We start from the raw sequence: 15659 nt of genomic DNA, 5'->3' as shown, positions 1-15659 counted from the left end.
CAAAAGAGTAACCTGTACTGTGTGTGTTATAACAAAAAAAATATACGCTTCCAATTATTTGCTAAAAATTTGTAATTTATCACGCTAACTTTAAAAATTAATATTTTCTGTCTAAATGCTGACTGTAATAAAGTTTTACTTTGTGCGTTCTTCCTGAAATGTTTTTATTTCGAAGGTAAATCCCTCCACTTCCGGTGAGACATTGTTTGTTGAAGCTAACTTTCGTTTTTTCTCTGTTTACGTATGAATCATCTTTTCCAAGATGGCGATGCACCTGTTTCTCTGGCGATGATCCTCTTCATTTTTGCGCAGTTTTTATAAAATAACCACCGGGAATACGTTGTCGACAAACCGACGGCGTGTGAGGGAAACTCTGAAGTGATCTGCACCGTCCAGAATGTCCACGGAGGAGCTGTCAGCTTCGGATAGCGAGACTGTGTTCGCCAGCGCTGGGGAGCGATGGGCACCGGTGGGCGCCGTGGCCAGCCCCGAGGAGGAGAGCGGCGGCCGGCCGAGGCAGAGAGGCTCGTCGTCGGTCACCGATGAGAAGATGGCCGCCCGGCTGATGAAGCTGGAAGAGGAGCAGGACTTGTTGAATTCGTCTCTTTTAGCGCTAACGTCGCACTTCGCACAGGTTCAGTTCCGACTGAAGCAGATAGTTCACGCTCAGAGCGAGGAGAAGGAGAGGATGCTGGCCGAGCTGGAGGAGTTCGCCTTCCGGGGCTGCCCGCACGTCGTGGGCTGCCGAGCCCAGGATGCCAAGCAGCTGGAGAACTCGGTGAGACTTCCAGTTAATTGTGGTTCAGAAATACATTTAATGTTGTAATAATATAAGAGTTTTGTTTCTGGTGTGGTTAGGCTTATCAGAAGGAAGGTAAACACACAAACAATATATTTAACAGAAAAGGAAGCATTTAGTATATAGTCGGTGTTCAAGCAGATAAATGTTTTAATTGTCTCTCTAACTGAAAATTTGAACAGAAAGGGACTGAAATTTTGAAATTAACCTCACAATAAAAATAAAAAAATACTTGGAAATTTTGAAGTTTGAAAAGTGAAAGATATTGCTAGAAAACAAATCAGCTTCATATAAATTTCTGTGACAAAAATAAGAATATTTTTGAGTTTTAAAAATAAAACAATTTTCTATAAAAACATTGAAATTTTTAGATTAATCTCAGAAGTCTAGAAAAAAAGGAATACATTTGAAAAGAAAAAAATTGAAATTCTCAGAAATTTCCATTTTCTTTTTCAAAAAAAGGTAAATTTCTGACTTTGAAAAGTCATAGCCTTGTTAGAAAAACAAAATAAATTGATACTGCACCAAATGTTTCTGTTTTTAAGTCCAAAAAATATCTTTGTTTGTGTTTTATATCTTGCACAGAACTAAGCTCAGAAAAAAAATTGTTTTTCCTGTGAAAAGCTAAGAACTTGAACCACTTTTACTTTCAAATCAAACACTAGGGTGCAACTTTTTGTTTAGTAGAAAACGTAAAGCTTAGAGACGTTAGACACAAATTTGCATTCAGAACTGCCAGTGTTTTTTATCCGGCTCATTTTAGTTTTTGGGAATATATCAACGTCAGATTGATTGGTGCGTCTATCCTTAATGCATAATTACCATCGTGTTTCCAGATCTCTGGTGGAAATGTTGCCGTGTTGAAACATCCTGCAGCAGCAGATCACTATCTGCTTTAAAAACAGCTGCTTTGTTCTCGCTGCTTTTCCTGCTGATGGGAACTTTCAGCTTGTGTTTTATTTAAAAGCCTCTTTTGTTTGTTTTGTCACATGCTTCATTTGCAGGAAGATCTGGTGAGTAGATCTCGTGTAAACATTGCGCCAAAAGCAGCTTGTGAGAAGTGTGTGTGTGGTTGATTTATAATCGGTGTGTTTGTGTGTGTCCTGTCAGAGCGAGAGGGAGAAGCGGGAGCGACTGGAGGCGCAGAGGGAAAAACAAAAGGATCTCATCGTCCAGCTGAAGACGCAGCTGGACGATCTGGAGCGTTTCGCCTATCAGGAGGGCAGCTACGACTCGCTGCCGCAGTCCGTCGTCATGGAGAGGCAGAAGGTGTGGAAATGCAAACATGCGTCACGTCTCACATCATAAAATCCACAGGCTGCTCTTCCACTTTTAAACATCATTAAGTCCAACATGCTAACATCTAAAACAGTCAGACTAGAGATGCAAACAATTAATTAACTAATCAACTCATTTTTGATTAGTGATTTATTAGACTAGAATGAGTTAGTTAGTTTAGTTTAGTTAATTAGTTTATTTGGTTTCATGACCAAACCTTGATGGAAATTCTCCCAAAGTGATTTTCATGTTTTGTTTCAGGTTTTACCTTCAGCCTGTTTCTGTTTCCAGGTCATCATCGACGAGTTGATAAAGAAGCTGGACGTGAATCTGAACGAGGACATCGGGAACTTGTCCCCCGAGGAGCTGAGACAGCGGGTGGACGCCGCCATCGCTCAGATCGTTAACCCGGCCCGAGTGAAGGAGCAGCTGGTGGAGCAGCTGAAGACCCAGATTAGGGACCTGGAGATGTTCATTAACTTCATACAGGGTCCGCAGGACTCACACGTGTTCATTCTGGGTTTTATTCTTGTTAGATTGTCTCTTTTTAACCATATTTTTGCCTTTTCTTATTTAAAGATGAGGTGGGAAACCCTCTTTTGTCAGATGGAGGGCGGAGTCAGCAGCCGAAAGCAGACGGAGCCAACGGCAGAGCTGCAGGGATGAAGCAGAAAGGTCAGCTTATTACAGACAACCAGAGAGTCCGTGCTTCCTTAGAGAGTCTTAAAATGTATTAAATTAAAAAAAAGAGAACAATTTTTCCTTAAATAGGTTCATCACAGGTCTTCCATTTTGTTGGGGCAGGACGTTTTAATCCAGGATATTCCATGTAGTCATTTGTTTTGTCTTGTTTCGTTTTTCTCTCGGGACTACGCTAACTAGCCGCTAATAAATTCATATATATATATATATATATATATATATATAAGAGTGAGAGAGAGGTCCTAAATTAAATTTGTAATGGTCTTAAAACATATTAAATTATAGTTGGTGAAACCAGCAGAGTCCCAGTTCTCTGCTGGTTTCATTAAGCTGCCTCTCCTGTGTTTCTGCCCCCCACAGTGGACCCGGTCCAGGCCGAGCGGATGCGGAACACGGGCCTGCAGCTCATCCAGAAGGCTCTGGCCGTGCTGCAGATCTTCGCTGCCAGTCAGTTCGGCTGCTCGGCCGGACACGTCCCCCAGAACCTTTGGCCCCAGGACTGTCCGGGCCGGGACTATGGCCCCCTGCTGCAGCGCCTGGAGGCGGCCGTGGAGAAGGTCCGGGTCCTGGGCTCGCGGCGCCATCCCTCCATAGAGCACGTGGTGAGCTACAGCGGCGGGGCGGCGGCGGCGCTGGGCGCCCGGGACGAGCTGACGACGGCGGTGAGGAAGGAGCTGGCGGTGGCGCTGAAGGACCTGCTGGCCCACGGCCTGTTCTGCCCCTCGCAGACCATGAGCCTGGTGCTGGCGCCCATCTCCTGCCTGCTGCCCTACCGCCCCGCCCCGCTCACCATGCACCCCTGGGAACTCTTCGTCAAGTATTACGAGTCCAAAAACGGGAAGGCGTTCGTGGAATCGCCAGCCCGAAAGCTGTCGCAGTCCTTCAGCCTGAAGGTGGGCGGCGGCCCGGGGACGGTGACGCCCAAACACTCGCTGCTGTGGGCCGTCCACTCGGTGCTGAAGGAGCACGGCCGCTACAAGCGCGGGCCGGACTCGGAGCTCAAAGCGCTGGTGTGCATGGCGCTGAACGAGCAGCGGCTGGTTTCCTGGATCAACCTGCTCTGCAAGTCGTCCACTCTCATCCATCCGCACTACCAGAGCTGGAGCTACATGGCCCAGACGGGCTTCGAGGGCGCCCTGCGCATCCTGGGCCGCATCAGCCACCTGCGCTTCAACCTGCCGGTGGACCTGGCCGTGCGGCAGCTCAAGAACATCAAGGACGCCTTCTGACGAGGCGCTCTGCGGCGCCGTTCACTGCAAAAACACAAAGTCTGACCAAGAGTTTCTGTTTGGTTTCTGTTCAAAATGTCTCTCTATGTTTAAAATAAGACAAAACTAAATCTGAACTAACAATTCAGCAAGAAATACCAGCTTGTTTTAAGTCAGTAATTATCAAATATTGATAGAAATAACTCGCTGGCAGATTATCTCTCTTATAACATAGGAAACAATGTTGTGTTGCCATGGAAACGAGTATTTTTTCTCAATATTCAAGAACTACGTACTGAGAAATTCCTATATCTTGCTGAAAAGTTAGTTTACATGTTGTTTACATGTGCATGAATGTGTTAACCTGCTTCTCCTCTAAACACACCTTCTGCTGCAAAAACACAAAGTATTACCAAGTGTTTTTGTTTGGTTTCTGTTTCAAATGTCTTATTATGTTTAGAATAAGACAAAATTAACTCACAAGTAACATTTCAACAAGAAATAGCAGCTTGTTTTAAGTCAGTAATTACTGAATGTCGATAAAAATCACTGCTTCACTTTTACCATGGGGAGAAATATCTTGTTGCCATGGAAATGTGTACATTTTATCAATATTCAAGCATTATTTACTGAAAACAAGCTCCTATGTGTTGCTCAAAAGTTGTTTGTGAGTTAATTTGTCTTATTTTAAGTGTACTAAGAAACTAGAGAAAAATACTTAAGATTTTGTGTTTTTGCAGTGTAGAGTGACCTGCGATGACCTCACCTTTAGCCTTCAACATCTTTGTGACCTTTGCTCAGCAGCCTCTTCCTCTGCTGGACCTGATGGCGCTCTAACCTATGCAGCAAACATCCTGAGGAGACATACACTGCAAAAACACTAAATCTTACAGTATTTTTGTACAGAGCTTGTTTAAAGTAAATAACTTATCGATATTGATGAAATAGTACTAGCAGATTATTTCCTGTGATATGGAAACATGTCATGTCATAAATGAAATAATGAACCTGGAGAACCAGCACTTTTTTCATCGATATTAAGGAATTATTGACTCTACCAAGCTTCTAGATCTTGCTGAAAAGTTACATTTTAGTTTTGTCTTATTTTGAGTTTACTGAGATATTTTCTCTAGAAATGAGACAAAAATAGTTGGTAAGATTTTGTGTTTTTGCAGTGTATGTAAACTCTCTAGTTCTTGTTTATAACTCTGGATGCTGTTACGCAAACAGGAAGCTTCTGTGTAGCAAAAATCACCAAAATAAAAGCTCTGTGTGTGTGTGGGCGGCGTTGCTGTTATCGTGCAGCTTTTTGGTCAAATGTTCCACTGAATGTGTTCCTGTGTTTCAGTTCTGACTGTTTCCTCCTCGACTGAGCTGCTGCTGATTATCATTTTTATTCCAGATTTTATTTTATTTTCCATGAACAGCAAATCACGTCCGTAAAAACCTGAATGTATGAACCGTAGATGCTATTAAACTGACGTTAGTTTGTATTTGTTGTATATTTTGTTCATGTGTTTGTGTCAAACCTTCAGTTGTAGAGCACTTTTCCAAACTTCAGTTGTGTTTTGGGTATATTTACTGCACACTTTTTGTTTTTGTTTATGTTTAGATGTTTATTTATTAGATAAATTGCTTTAAACACTTAAAGTGGCTGCTGTTCTGTAACTAGCAGTTCAAACTGGGAGCATCATTGAAAACAATTAATGCTATATTTATTTGATTGAAGATGGTGTATGGGAACATATGAATTGTTATTTTTGGTTTTATTATATTTAATGTAAACCTGCAGTTGTAAAATAATAATAAACCAAGTAAAAGAAGTTTCTTTTTTTAATCTTCGTTTCTTTCGTCAGCGGCCTCTAGGGGGCGCCACATTCCCTCATCGGTCTATCTTTCTACCTATCTATGCATTCTGTATTAATGTGTACACAATAAAGTATCCCAATCTTGAGATATTATATTTCAGTCACGTGTTTTAATTTGCGATGCAACATTAATACATTTTTATTTTATTTTTTTGTTTTTAATTTCTTTTTAAAATTAGGCTGTCTTTTTCCACGATCTACTTCCATGTTGTTGGGGAATACAGAATATTAAGTAAGTATATAATATGTTCAATATTATTAAATCAAATGCAAAAGAAAGAAGGATGGAGTCAAATTCCTCCTAAATCCGTAATAAATTCGTACTTATTAAAAGTCTGTACTTTAAAAAAGTTAAAATTTTAAACATTTATATTTGAAATGTAAAAATAGTATTTACATTTTACATTTAGATGTTTGAAAATAGTTTTTTATTTTTTTTCTGAAAAGATAATCCCGATATTTCCAAAATAAAATGATTTAGGAAGTGACGTACTTCACGTTTGCCCTCTGGACTTCCTTTTCCTGTTAGCGGCGGCCGTAGAGAAGCATCAGTGAGTGAATTTTTCCTCAAAATAATCCACATCCATCGGGTTTAATCTGGGTTAATGTGTTCTCTTTGTCACCGTATATCACAGATTACCCTCCGTAGTGTCAAACTCGACCCGATATTTAGTGATTTTATGTTTGATTAAAGTTGAAAATTAGCTGTTTTCTGCGGTGGGATCTCTTCCCCATCGCACTTTCCAACATGGCAGCCTTCTTAGGGTAAAGCTGCACCTTGCTTTTAGTGGCGTATTGTATAATTATTTTTAACGTATCCTGATTTTATGTTGATGTGTTCTTTGTCAAGCAACTCGCCTAACTTTAGAAACATCCAACGTGCTTAAGAGAGTGAATATTAGATGTATAAACACACTTATTTGATAGGATAGGTTACAGTTAGCTGAATGCTAACTAGCCTTGCTGTCCGGGAGCAACAGCAAGGAGATAATAAAATCTGATTATTCTGAGTTACGTCTGTCTCGATTTTAACAGATTTACTTTTTTATGACAGGAATGGGCAAGTTTATGAAGCCGGGGAAGGTGGTGATGGTCCTGGCTGGACGCTACGCGGGGCGGAAAGCTGTTATCGTCAAGGTATAAACTGATGTTTCCTGGACTTAAACTGATTAAGAAGAGTAGAAAAATTTGGCTGGTCTACTTAAAAAGTGTATTTGATTGTGTGAATATGAATGAATGAATAAACAGCAAGTGAATCAACATTTTTCACATTCCATGGCTTTAATCAACAATTACATAAAAAAAGACAAATTAATTTATTCTAAATGTCAACAAATGATCTGTCTGGTTCAAAATTGTTTGAGCTGCTGATTTTATACATTTTAAAAATCAACTTTTTGGATTTTGCTTTTAGAAGAATATCCCAGTGTGAAATGTATCTTTAACAGTCCTGTAAATTGTTCTAGGCGTCTTATTTGCTCTGCACAAAGTATTTAGATCATTAGCAGAACGTTCAATCAAATGTGACCCAAATCCAATGTTTGTGTTTTCCCCCTAATCTGTCCCATAACCAGATGTTTTGTTTAACCAGATGCTTTAGGAGGTAAAATAAATGTTTATTTGACAGTAAATGGTTTGTTGTTGTTCTCTTGGCAGAATATTGACGACGGCACCACCGACCGTCCCTACAGCCACGCTCTGGTCGCCGGCATCGACCGCTACCCCCGTAAGGTGACCACCACCATGGGCAAGAAGAAGATCGCCAAGAGATCCAAGATCAAGGCTTTCGTCAAAGTTTTCAACTACAACCACCTCATGCCCACCAGGTCAGAGAATCACCTTTTTCTTTCTCTGGGGCATTAAATGCATCTTAACCACAACTTTACACCATCTGCAGTCCTATTTATTTGTCTTTGTGTTTTCATAAAAATAATAGATATAAAAAGTTTTAACTCCTTTCTTGTCTGTTGGAATCAGAACTGCTACCTGATTGGTGCGTCTCTAATTGGACTCTGTTTCTGTTGATGATTTAAAACATTTCTGGTTCATTTATTCACCAAACTTTCCACCCAAAGAGCAAATCAGCTCATGATTAATTCTCTGATTTGCTTTCCTCCTTTTTAGGGGTGAAACGTTTAATTGTGGTCAATCGATTATTGAAATGATGGTCAAATAATTTAGTAATCAATTAATCTTTAACAAGAGTTACAGACCTTAAAAAAGGCCACTGTACAAAAAATAAAACATGTTGCATTTAAGACTAAAACGTTTTTATCTGTAAATGTTTCAGCCAAAACTCCTCAAGTGGCAGTTTTATCTTCACATTTACTGAAGGAGATGTTATTGTGTTTTAGGGGATAAAATATTTGTTTTATTTAATATGGGAATTTAAATGTTTGGTTTTGATCTTTCAATGCATTTCTAATATTTAAATAAAAGGTTTTCAGTGGTTAAATGGAAAAATGTACAGAATGTCATTTTTTTTAAAAATCTGTTTGTCAGAATTAATCATTAGAATCACAGATTAATCACCAGAATAATCAATTAATCACCAAAATAATCAATTAATCACCAGAATAATCAATTAATCATCAGAATAATCAAATGATTGTCAGAATTACTGTCAGCATTACCAATTGATTACTAAAATAATAATTAGTTGCAGTCGTTCTCCTTTGTTGTGAAAAACTATCTCGTCATTTCACATGTTTTTTTATTTAAATTTATTTTGCTGGGTTTTTTTTTTTCCTCGTTTCTTTGCGGAAGAGCTGAACATGTGAAAATGTTTCCATCATTCCTGTTCCAACGTCTCTCTGCTGTAGTTGAACTCGTTTCCTCTTCGCCCTCAGATACTCGGTGGATATTCCTCTGGACAAAACCGTCGTCAACAAGGACGTCTTCAGGGATCCTGCTCTCAAACGCAAAGCCAGGCGGGAGGCCAAGGTCAAGTTTGAGGAGAGGTCAGGACAGTTTCATCAGTTCATTATTAGTTTCTAGCATTTACTTGTTGGCTTCTTGCTAAATTTATCTTTTCTTTCTGTTTCCAGGTACAAGACGGGCAAGAACAAGTGGTTCTTCCAGAAGCTGCGATTCTAATTTCACTCGGTTTCACAAAATAAATGTTTATAAATGGAAATCATTTGGACTCTGGGTTGTTTTTTGATTGAACTGGAAATGATGAGTTTTATTTTCTGAAATGAATGACAAAAACCATTTGTTAGTGAGTTCAAAGCTTTAAAATGTTACATGAAAGCAATAAAACACATTAATACAGAATTGTGGTCCAACTGAAAAGTGTGTCCGTGTATCATAACTGAATAATTGTCTGGAGCTCCTTTTATTTTATTTTTTAAAACAAAATCATACAAGATAAAACAGGAAATATATATATATATATATATATATATATATATATACACTGACTAAACATACTATTATTCACTTAAATCAATAGTTTTTAAAATCAGGTACATTTATCTTGTACTATTGTTTTTATTGAGATCAATATTGTAGTTAGCTTTAGCGATATATATATATATATATATTTTTTTTTTGTTAATTGTTCCAGTAATTTATGTAGGAAAATTAAATCAAGTTTAAATCAGGAAGCTCCTGCTTTGAATAAATTTTATTGTTGCAGGTATTTTTTCCTTCCACTCATCTTTCCAAAGCAGATTTCCATGGCATTTAAAAATAACCATCTTTTTTTCTCATGTAATATTCAAATTATCTGAGAACCTGAACCTGAGGTTAACCATGAAGATTAACAAAATTTGTTTTATAAAGTGTAATTATTTATAACTATGATTTTTTAAAATGAATTATTAAAATATTTTTTTAATGTTTTTTCTTATGAACTGAAATGCACCTGTAGATATAGAGCAGGGGTGTCAAACGTTTTAGATGTGCCACAGGTACAAAACACTGGAATGAAATGGTTTTATTACCTCCTGGTGTTGATCAGTTCTCCAGAACCTCAATGACCCAATTATTCTGTTCAGCTGTGGTGCAGCAGAGACACATCTAAAGGTTTCAGGGCAGCGGCCCTCCAGGACTAGAGTTTGACACCTGTGATTGTAAAAACAGCGGATATTTCTGGGAAAGTGTTGGAATTTCTACAACCCCTGAACGCATCGTCCTGTAGGCCGACTGTGCGCCCTCTGGTGGAGATAAACGGTACCCGCTTCTCTTCCGGTTGATCGAGAACAGAAACCGAAAGAATAAAACAGTTTAGAGGAGAGATCGTCGGTGTGAGGTAGGTTAAAACCGAGCTGCTGTTTTCTCATAAATACATTATTTTTATTTTGCCGTTTTGTTTTGATTCAAAGTTAAATTGTTAGTCTGAGATTTACTCTAAATTCAAGATTCACTGTTAATCTGAAATTAGGCCTCCAGATTGGCTCTAAAGTTCACATGACTGCGCCTCACTTTGTTTACAGCATGGAAACGCTTTTATAAATCCTCTTTATGTAATGATCTTACTCTGAGAGACGGTTTTCAGCAGTTTTAATCTGTTAAACATGTAATCTGAATTATTTCAGGTTCCTTTCACCATGTCATCAGACGAGGTGAGATTGAGTTTTTTTTACGTCATTGTTTGTCATATAATCAAAGACAGGAACACTTTCCGTTTCTCTTTTAGCCAGAATCAACCTTTCACTGCTTTCCTCGTTCATCCACTGAACATTTTTAATTTAAAACTAAGCATTTAACTCGTGTTTGTTTGCTCTTGTGTCAGGATTTCTCCCTGGTGGTAACTGACAAAAATGAAGACACAATGGAGGGAATCCAGGCTCTGATCAAGGATTACCAGGTAAAAAATACAACTACAATACACATTTACTCTAAGATTAGTGAAAATATATAAAATAAATCCATATTTTCCAGCACAGACTCGCACTGACACATTTAATTTTGCTAGATTTAATTGTTTTCTTTTCTTTTTTTTTTTTTTTTTTTAGATTATTTTAAAGATGAATTTGTCAGATTTATCCCTCAGGAAACCACAGAGGTTTGAATTTCTAATTGAAAGTTTAAAAACCTGATTGTTCCTCCATGAATATTCAGTCTTGGGATCGTTGTAGACAGAAAGCAAGGAGAGCATTTCCACCAAAAAACTTTTAATTTAATCTCAGAAATTTTCAGAAAAAACTTGGAAATTCTCTGAGCTCAAAAAGTCAAAAGTTTGCAAGAAAAAAAAATCTGAAATTTGATATTAATAAAAAATATTTTCTAGTAAAACTCTTTTGGCTGAAAACATTAAAAATTTGCAAGGAAAAAATCTGAAAGTCAAATTTTGAGATTAATCTGAGATATTTTCAAGAAAAAGCATAAACATTTCTGAATATATAAAATATATATTCAGTTCTGTATAAAATAAAAAAATTTGAGATTAAGCTCTGAAATTATTAAGGAAAAAGTCAAAAGTTTGTGAAAAGAAAAAGTCATAAAATTTGACATCAGTCTAAGAAATTCTCTAGAAAAAACAGATTTCTGAGACCCAAAAGGCAAAAATATTCGACTTTTGAAAATTCCCAAAAGTTGAGCATTTTTTTGTTTTTAGAGCTCAGAAATTTATATTTTTTCTAGAAAATTTCTGACATTAATGCCAAAATGTTTGAGTTTTTTGGTCGTACCTGTAATGGATTAAGAGTAGTTTAAGCTCTTGTCATAAAAGTTTATTTGTTTACCTGAAGGTAAGCCGTTCAGCTCAATGCTAAAACAAATTCAATGTCTCCGTTGAATCTTTTCACAGCTTTTAGACGTTCAGTTGTACCAAAACGTGATTTTTGTTGCTGTTTTTCCTCAGAAAAAATACTCTGTGATCCTGGAGGAGCAGGAGGAATTAAAGGTTTTCATCAAGGAACGACAGGAAATGACCCAAAAGTTCAAGGAACGCACAAAAAAAGTGACGGAGAGTCTGAAAAAAGACCAGATCGCCTTCGAAGAACAGATCGCAGCTGAAAAGGTTGGAGTGCATCTGTCTGCAGCACAGCCTGGAAAATAAAAACTAATTATATATTATATATTCCAGAAGCAAGAAGGCTTATGGAAAATTACAAAACTTAATGAAACAGTTTATCAGACAGTAATCTGTAGCTGTCATTGCAGACAAAACAAAAAAATCTCTGAAATTTTCTACAAAGAAATTTGAGTTTCAAGTTGAAAATTATTAGATTTTTTTTTTATTATTCTCAAAAACTTTCTACAAAAACCCCCCCAAAATTTCTGAGTTTCAAACATTTTCTGAAAAAAAAAAAAAAAAAAAAAACTCAGAACATTTTTATTAGAAATTTTCTGCAAAAACAAAAAAAAATTCTGTTTCAAAATTTGTTGGAAAAAAATAACATTTTTGAGATTAATCTCATAAATTTTCTTATTTATTTATTGCTAAATTCCACCACAAAAGCAGTGTTATCTAATATCAATATCAGTCAATCGATATCCAATTTATCCCTCATAATTACTTTACAGTAGCTCAGAAAATTAACCTGTAGCAATAACAGCTATTTTTTAAGTTAACATGGACAAAAATTACAAAAAGATCTGAAATGATATTAAATGTGAAGCAGCTTTTTCATACAGACTGTAAGAAAACAAGAAAAAGTTTTTGCCTTGAGGAAGTTTGACCTGAATCAGAGCCTGAACTGAAGAAGAATGGGTGTAAATTTCACATGAAATCCTAATAAAACATACAAAGTTCATGTATTATATTCATGCATTTCTTTGTGAAATTAACCCTAATCTTCCTGAGTGTGTTGTCTGACTTCAGGCCAGGTTGGACGCCCTGAAGCAGGAGGACTGCGAACTCCTGGAGGAGTTACAGAGAATCCAGGCTGAAATCGAGGAGGAAGATTCCCAAAACGCCCAACTGAAGGAGCGAGCCGATGTAGGCCACATTCTGATTCCTCCGCAGCCCGACTTTCTGAACGTCTCCACTAATGCTGCGGCTTTCCGTCGTAGGTGTTCTCCAAGATGCCGGAGAAGAATTTCGTCTTCTCCGGGAAAACGGGAAAGGCCGACGACGTTGAGGAGTTTGAGATGAAGCCGCACATCAGGTACCCGATGGAAGAGGGAACGGCGCTCATCACCTTCGAGGAGGAGGACGGTGAGAAGATAAACGTCGTTAGCAGCTTAAAATTCACGTTTTGCGCATTTTTCAACTTCCGTTTGGTTCTCAGATGGTTACAAAAGACACAAAAGTTTTTAAAGAAAAAAAATAAAACACCCAGCCGTGGTTTGGCCGTAAGTTAATCGGAAATATTAGCTGTTTCAAAAACCTCCATGTTAAGTCACATTCCAGGTTACCTAGCAACCCCAGCAGAGTTCCACCCGTTACCTAGCAACCCAAGCTAAGTTTCTGCACATTTGTTTAGCTGTTTTTGCTGCTGTTTGTGCTGTAGATCTAAAAAAAAAAAAAAAAAAAACAACCAAGAAAATATATTTGATCCTTACAGGGAGCTTATTATGGAAATTTCACATTTTGCATGATTTTTTTTATTTCCATTTGGGTCAAAAAATGTCCCTGCTCTTAAAAAAAACGTTAGCTAGCAACCCGAGCAGCGTTGCGCTCCGTTACCCAGCAGCCCGAGCAGCGTTGCGCTCAGTTACCCAGCAGCCCGAGCAGCGTTGCGCTCCGTTACCCAGCAGCCCGAGCAGCGTTGCGCTCAGTTACCCAGCAGCCCGAACAGCGTTCCGCTATGTTTGGTCAGCTGGTTGTACCGCTGTATGTGTTGTACAATGGCTGCTGGAAAAGACAAGTGTTTTGTTGTTGACTTACCATCCAGAAACCACTTGCTGCATTCTTGTTGGTTGTGCGGGAGGCTCCACTTCTGCTTTTCAAAGACGTAGAGTTGTACAATTGCACTTCTGTTTTGAGCCATTTTCACGTGTGAGTGTAAATGTTGACTTGCCGTGCGTGGCCAGCAGCAGCTTATTTAAATTTAAAGTGACAGGAGACCCTAAAACCTCGCATTCTGATGTGACCAGACTGAAATCTCATTCTTTAAGAAAGATTTTGTGCAAATAGTGTAAAGAGGATGTTCATTACACTTTAAAACTTGACTTAAACAGATATTTTTGTTAACATGTGATTGATAGTGGCGGTTAATATTCTGGAAAAGAGGAAACATAAAGTGGATCTGGGAGGAGAGTGCCACATCACGGTGGAGGCCCAGCCGGTTCACCTGCTGATGCCCAGCCTGGTGGAGGTAAAATCCACCGTCACGATGACGAAGTGAAATGCTGCCGTTCGTAACCTCTGACCGCCTAAACCGCAGATCGACACAGACATCTGTCCTCACCGGGTTTTGGTGTCCAACCTGCCCAAGATGGACACGGAGATGCTGCTGAACAAACTGGAAATCCACTTCTCCAAGTCCAAACACGGAGGCGGCGAGGTGGAGTCCTGCGACTTCCTGCCGGACTCGGGGACGGTGGTCATCGCGTTCGTTCAGGAGAAGAGTGAGGACGGATGTTTTCTGCTTTTCTGACTTCACAGCTGGAGAGAAAAATTTAAACTGACCCTTCTTCTGAACTTTCTCCCATCAGTTGCAGAAGATTTGGCACTAACAGAACACCATAAAATAGATTTCAACAAAAACAAGCACACAGTGAGAGTGACGCCTTTCGTGAACGGAATGATCACAAACTTGGAGGTGAGAAAATGTTGGGAAAACAAACCCGAAAATAAAACTAGAGAAACACATTTTGAACTCTTTTTGTACGGAAGAAGATTAAGGCCAACAAAAATTAAAATAATTTCCTAGAATTTATTTTAATCTCAATTCTTACTTTTTTTTTACAAAATTGAAAAAATATATGTATATATTTTCTTCTTCAGTGGCACTGATGTTCTTCCATATTCTCTCCCTAATTTTCATCTTCTCTCCCAGACCCGGACCTCGGTGTGCCCTCGGACCGTCCTGCTGACGGGAATCCCGGACGTCATGGACCGGGAGACGATGCAGGACATGCTGGAGATCCACTTCCAGAAAAACGGCAACGGCGGCGGCGAGATCGAAGCCTTCCTGTACAACCCGCTGGGCCAGCAGACCCTGGCGCTGTTCGGCAGCGCCACCCCAGAACCGGAAGAAGACTAGAAGATCCGGCTTCTCCAGAACCGAACTGACCGCCACACAAACATCTGGACCCTGTTTCTGATGGACCTCAGTTGAACTCTGTTCTGTTTGTTGTTTTGGGAATAATCGGTGTATAACTTCATGGTTTAGGAAACTGAAAGTCGATCTAATTTAAATTCCCAGATGAAAATTGTTGTAACTTTTATCGCCTGTATATACATCTATATTGGGGCTGTAACAAACAACTAATTGATTATTCAGACGATTAATCTGATTTTTACACGATTAATCAGGTAAAGAAATGGACACATTCTGCTGACTTTTCATTTAACCACTTAAGTTTTCTTAAAGAATGTTAGAAATACAATAAAAAGTGAATATATCATGACATTTTACTCTGTTTTGTATCATTTGATGAAAAGATATATTATCTGGGAAAATATATATTTTAATAACTTTAATAAGGTACCGTACTCTGGCCCAAGCTGCAAAACCAAATTCATCGACCTACAATAAACTTTAGTAACGATCCTACAACAATAAATTATTAATAGTTTGACATGACGCTGTTTTGATGGACTAGTTTATATAAATGATACGTATTAATGTAATTCTGCTTTGTCAGAATATTTACGCTGTCTCTTAGATTTTGGAAATGGATTTCTCAAATGTAAATAAGATTTGAAGAATATTAAAGTCTGGATCAGTTTGGTTAAATGAGGTT

General features: G+C 38.4%; 3 protein-coding genes across 4 annotated transcripts; all 3 read left to right on the top strand.

Moving 5' to 3' along the window:
* Positions 1 to 213: 213 nt before the first annotated feature.
* Positions 214 to 5480, top strand: rundc1 (RUN domain containing 1). Of its 2 annotated transcripts, XM_044101465.1 has the most exons (6): positions 214 to 778; positions 1804 to 1812; positions 1910 to 2068; positions 2369 to 2567; positions 2657 to 2752; positions 3140 to 5480. In XM_044101465.1, the coding sequence occupies exons 1-6, from the start codon at positions 398 to 400 to the stop codon at positions 4006 to 4008; spliced, it is 1713 nt and encodes a 570-aa protein (XP_043957400.1). In that variant the 5' UTR covers positions 214 to 397; the 3' UTR covers positions 4009 to 5480. The 2 variants fall into 2 exon arrangements, with proteins under 2 accessions (XP_043957400.1, XP_043957401.1); XM_044101466.1 differs by lacking the exon at positions 1804 to 1812 and having other exon boundaries at positions 217 to 778.
* An 850-nt stretch (positions 5481 to 6330) lies between these two features.
* rpl27 (ribosomal protein L27) lies at positions 6331 to 8991 on the top strand. Its single transcript, XM_044101464.1, has 5 exons — positions 6331 to 6406; positions 6910 to 6992; positions 7512 to 7681; positions 8705 to 8815; positions 8903 to 8991. Exons 2-5 carry the CDS (start codon positions 6912 to 6914, stop codon positions 8949 to 8951), a joined length of 411 nt encoding a protein of 136 aa, XP_043957399.1. The 5' UTR covers positions 6331 to 6406; positions 6910 to 6911; the 3' UTR covers positions 8952 to 8991.
* Positions 8992 to 9985: 994 nt separating this feature from the next.
* On the top strand, positions 9986 to 15652 carry ifi35 (interferon-induced protein 35). The gene is made up of 10 exons (XM_044101462.1): positions 9986 to 10110; positions 10397 to 10423; positions 10594 to 10668; positions 11665 to 11823; positions 12628 to 12744; positions 12819 to 12963; positions 13956 to 14065; positions 14135 to 14318; positions 14406 to 14512; positions 14750 to 15652. The coding sequence occupies exons 2-10, from the start codon at positions 10409 to 10411 to the stop codon at positions 14954 to 14956; spliced, it is 1119 nt and encodes a 372-aa protein (XP_043957397.1). The 5' UTR covers positions 9986 to 10110; positions 10397 to 10408; the 3' UTR covers positions 14957 to 15652.
* Positions 15653 to 15659: the final 7 nt, after the last annotated feature.

The sequence above is a fragment of the Gambusia affinis genome, linkage group LG19, assembly GCF_019740435.1.
Source record: "Gambusia affinis linkage group LG19, SWU_Gaff_1.0, whole genome shotgun sequence".
Taxonomy (NCBI): Eukaryota; Metazoa; Chordata; class Actinopteri; order Cyprinodontiformes; family Poeciliidae; genus Gambusia; species Gambusia affinis.
This window is presented reverse-complemented; position numbering and strand designations above follow the sequence as displayed.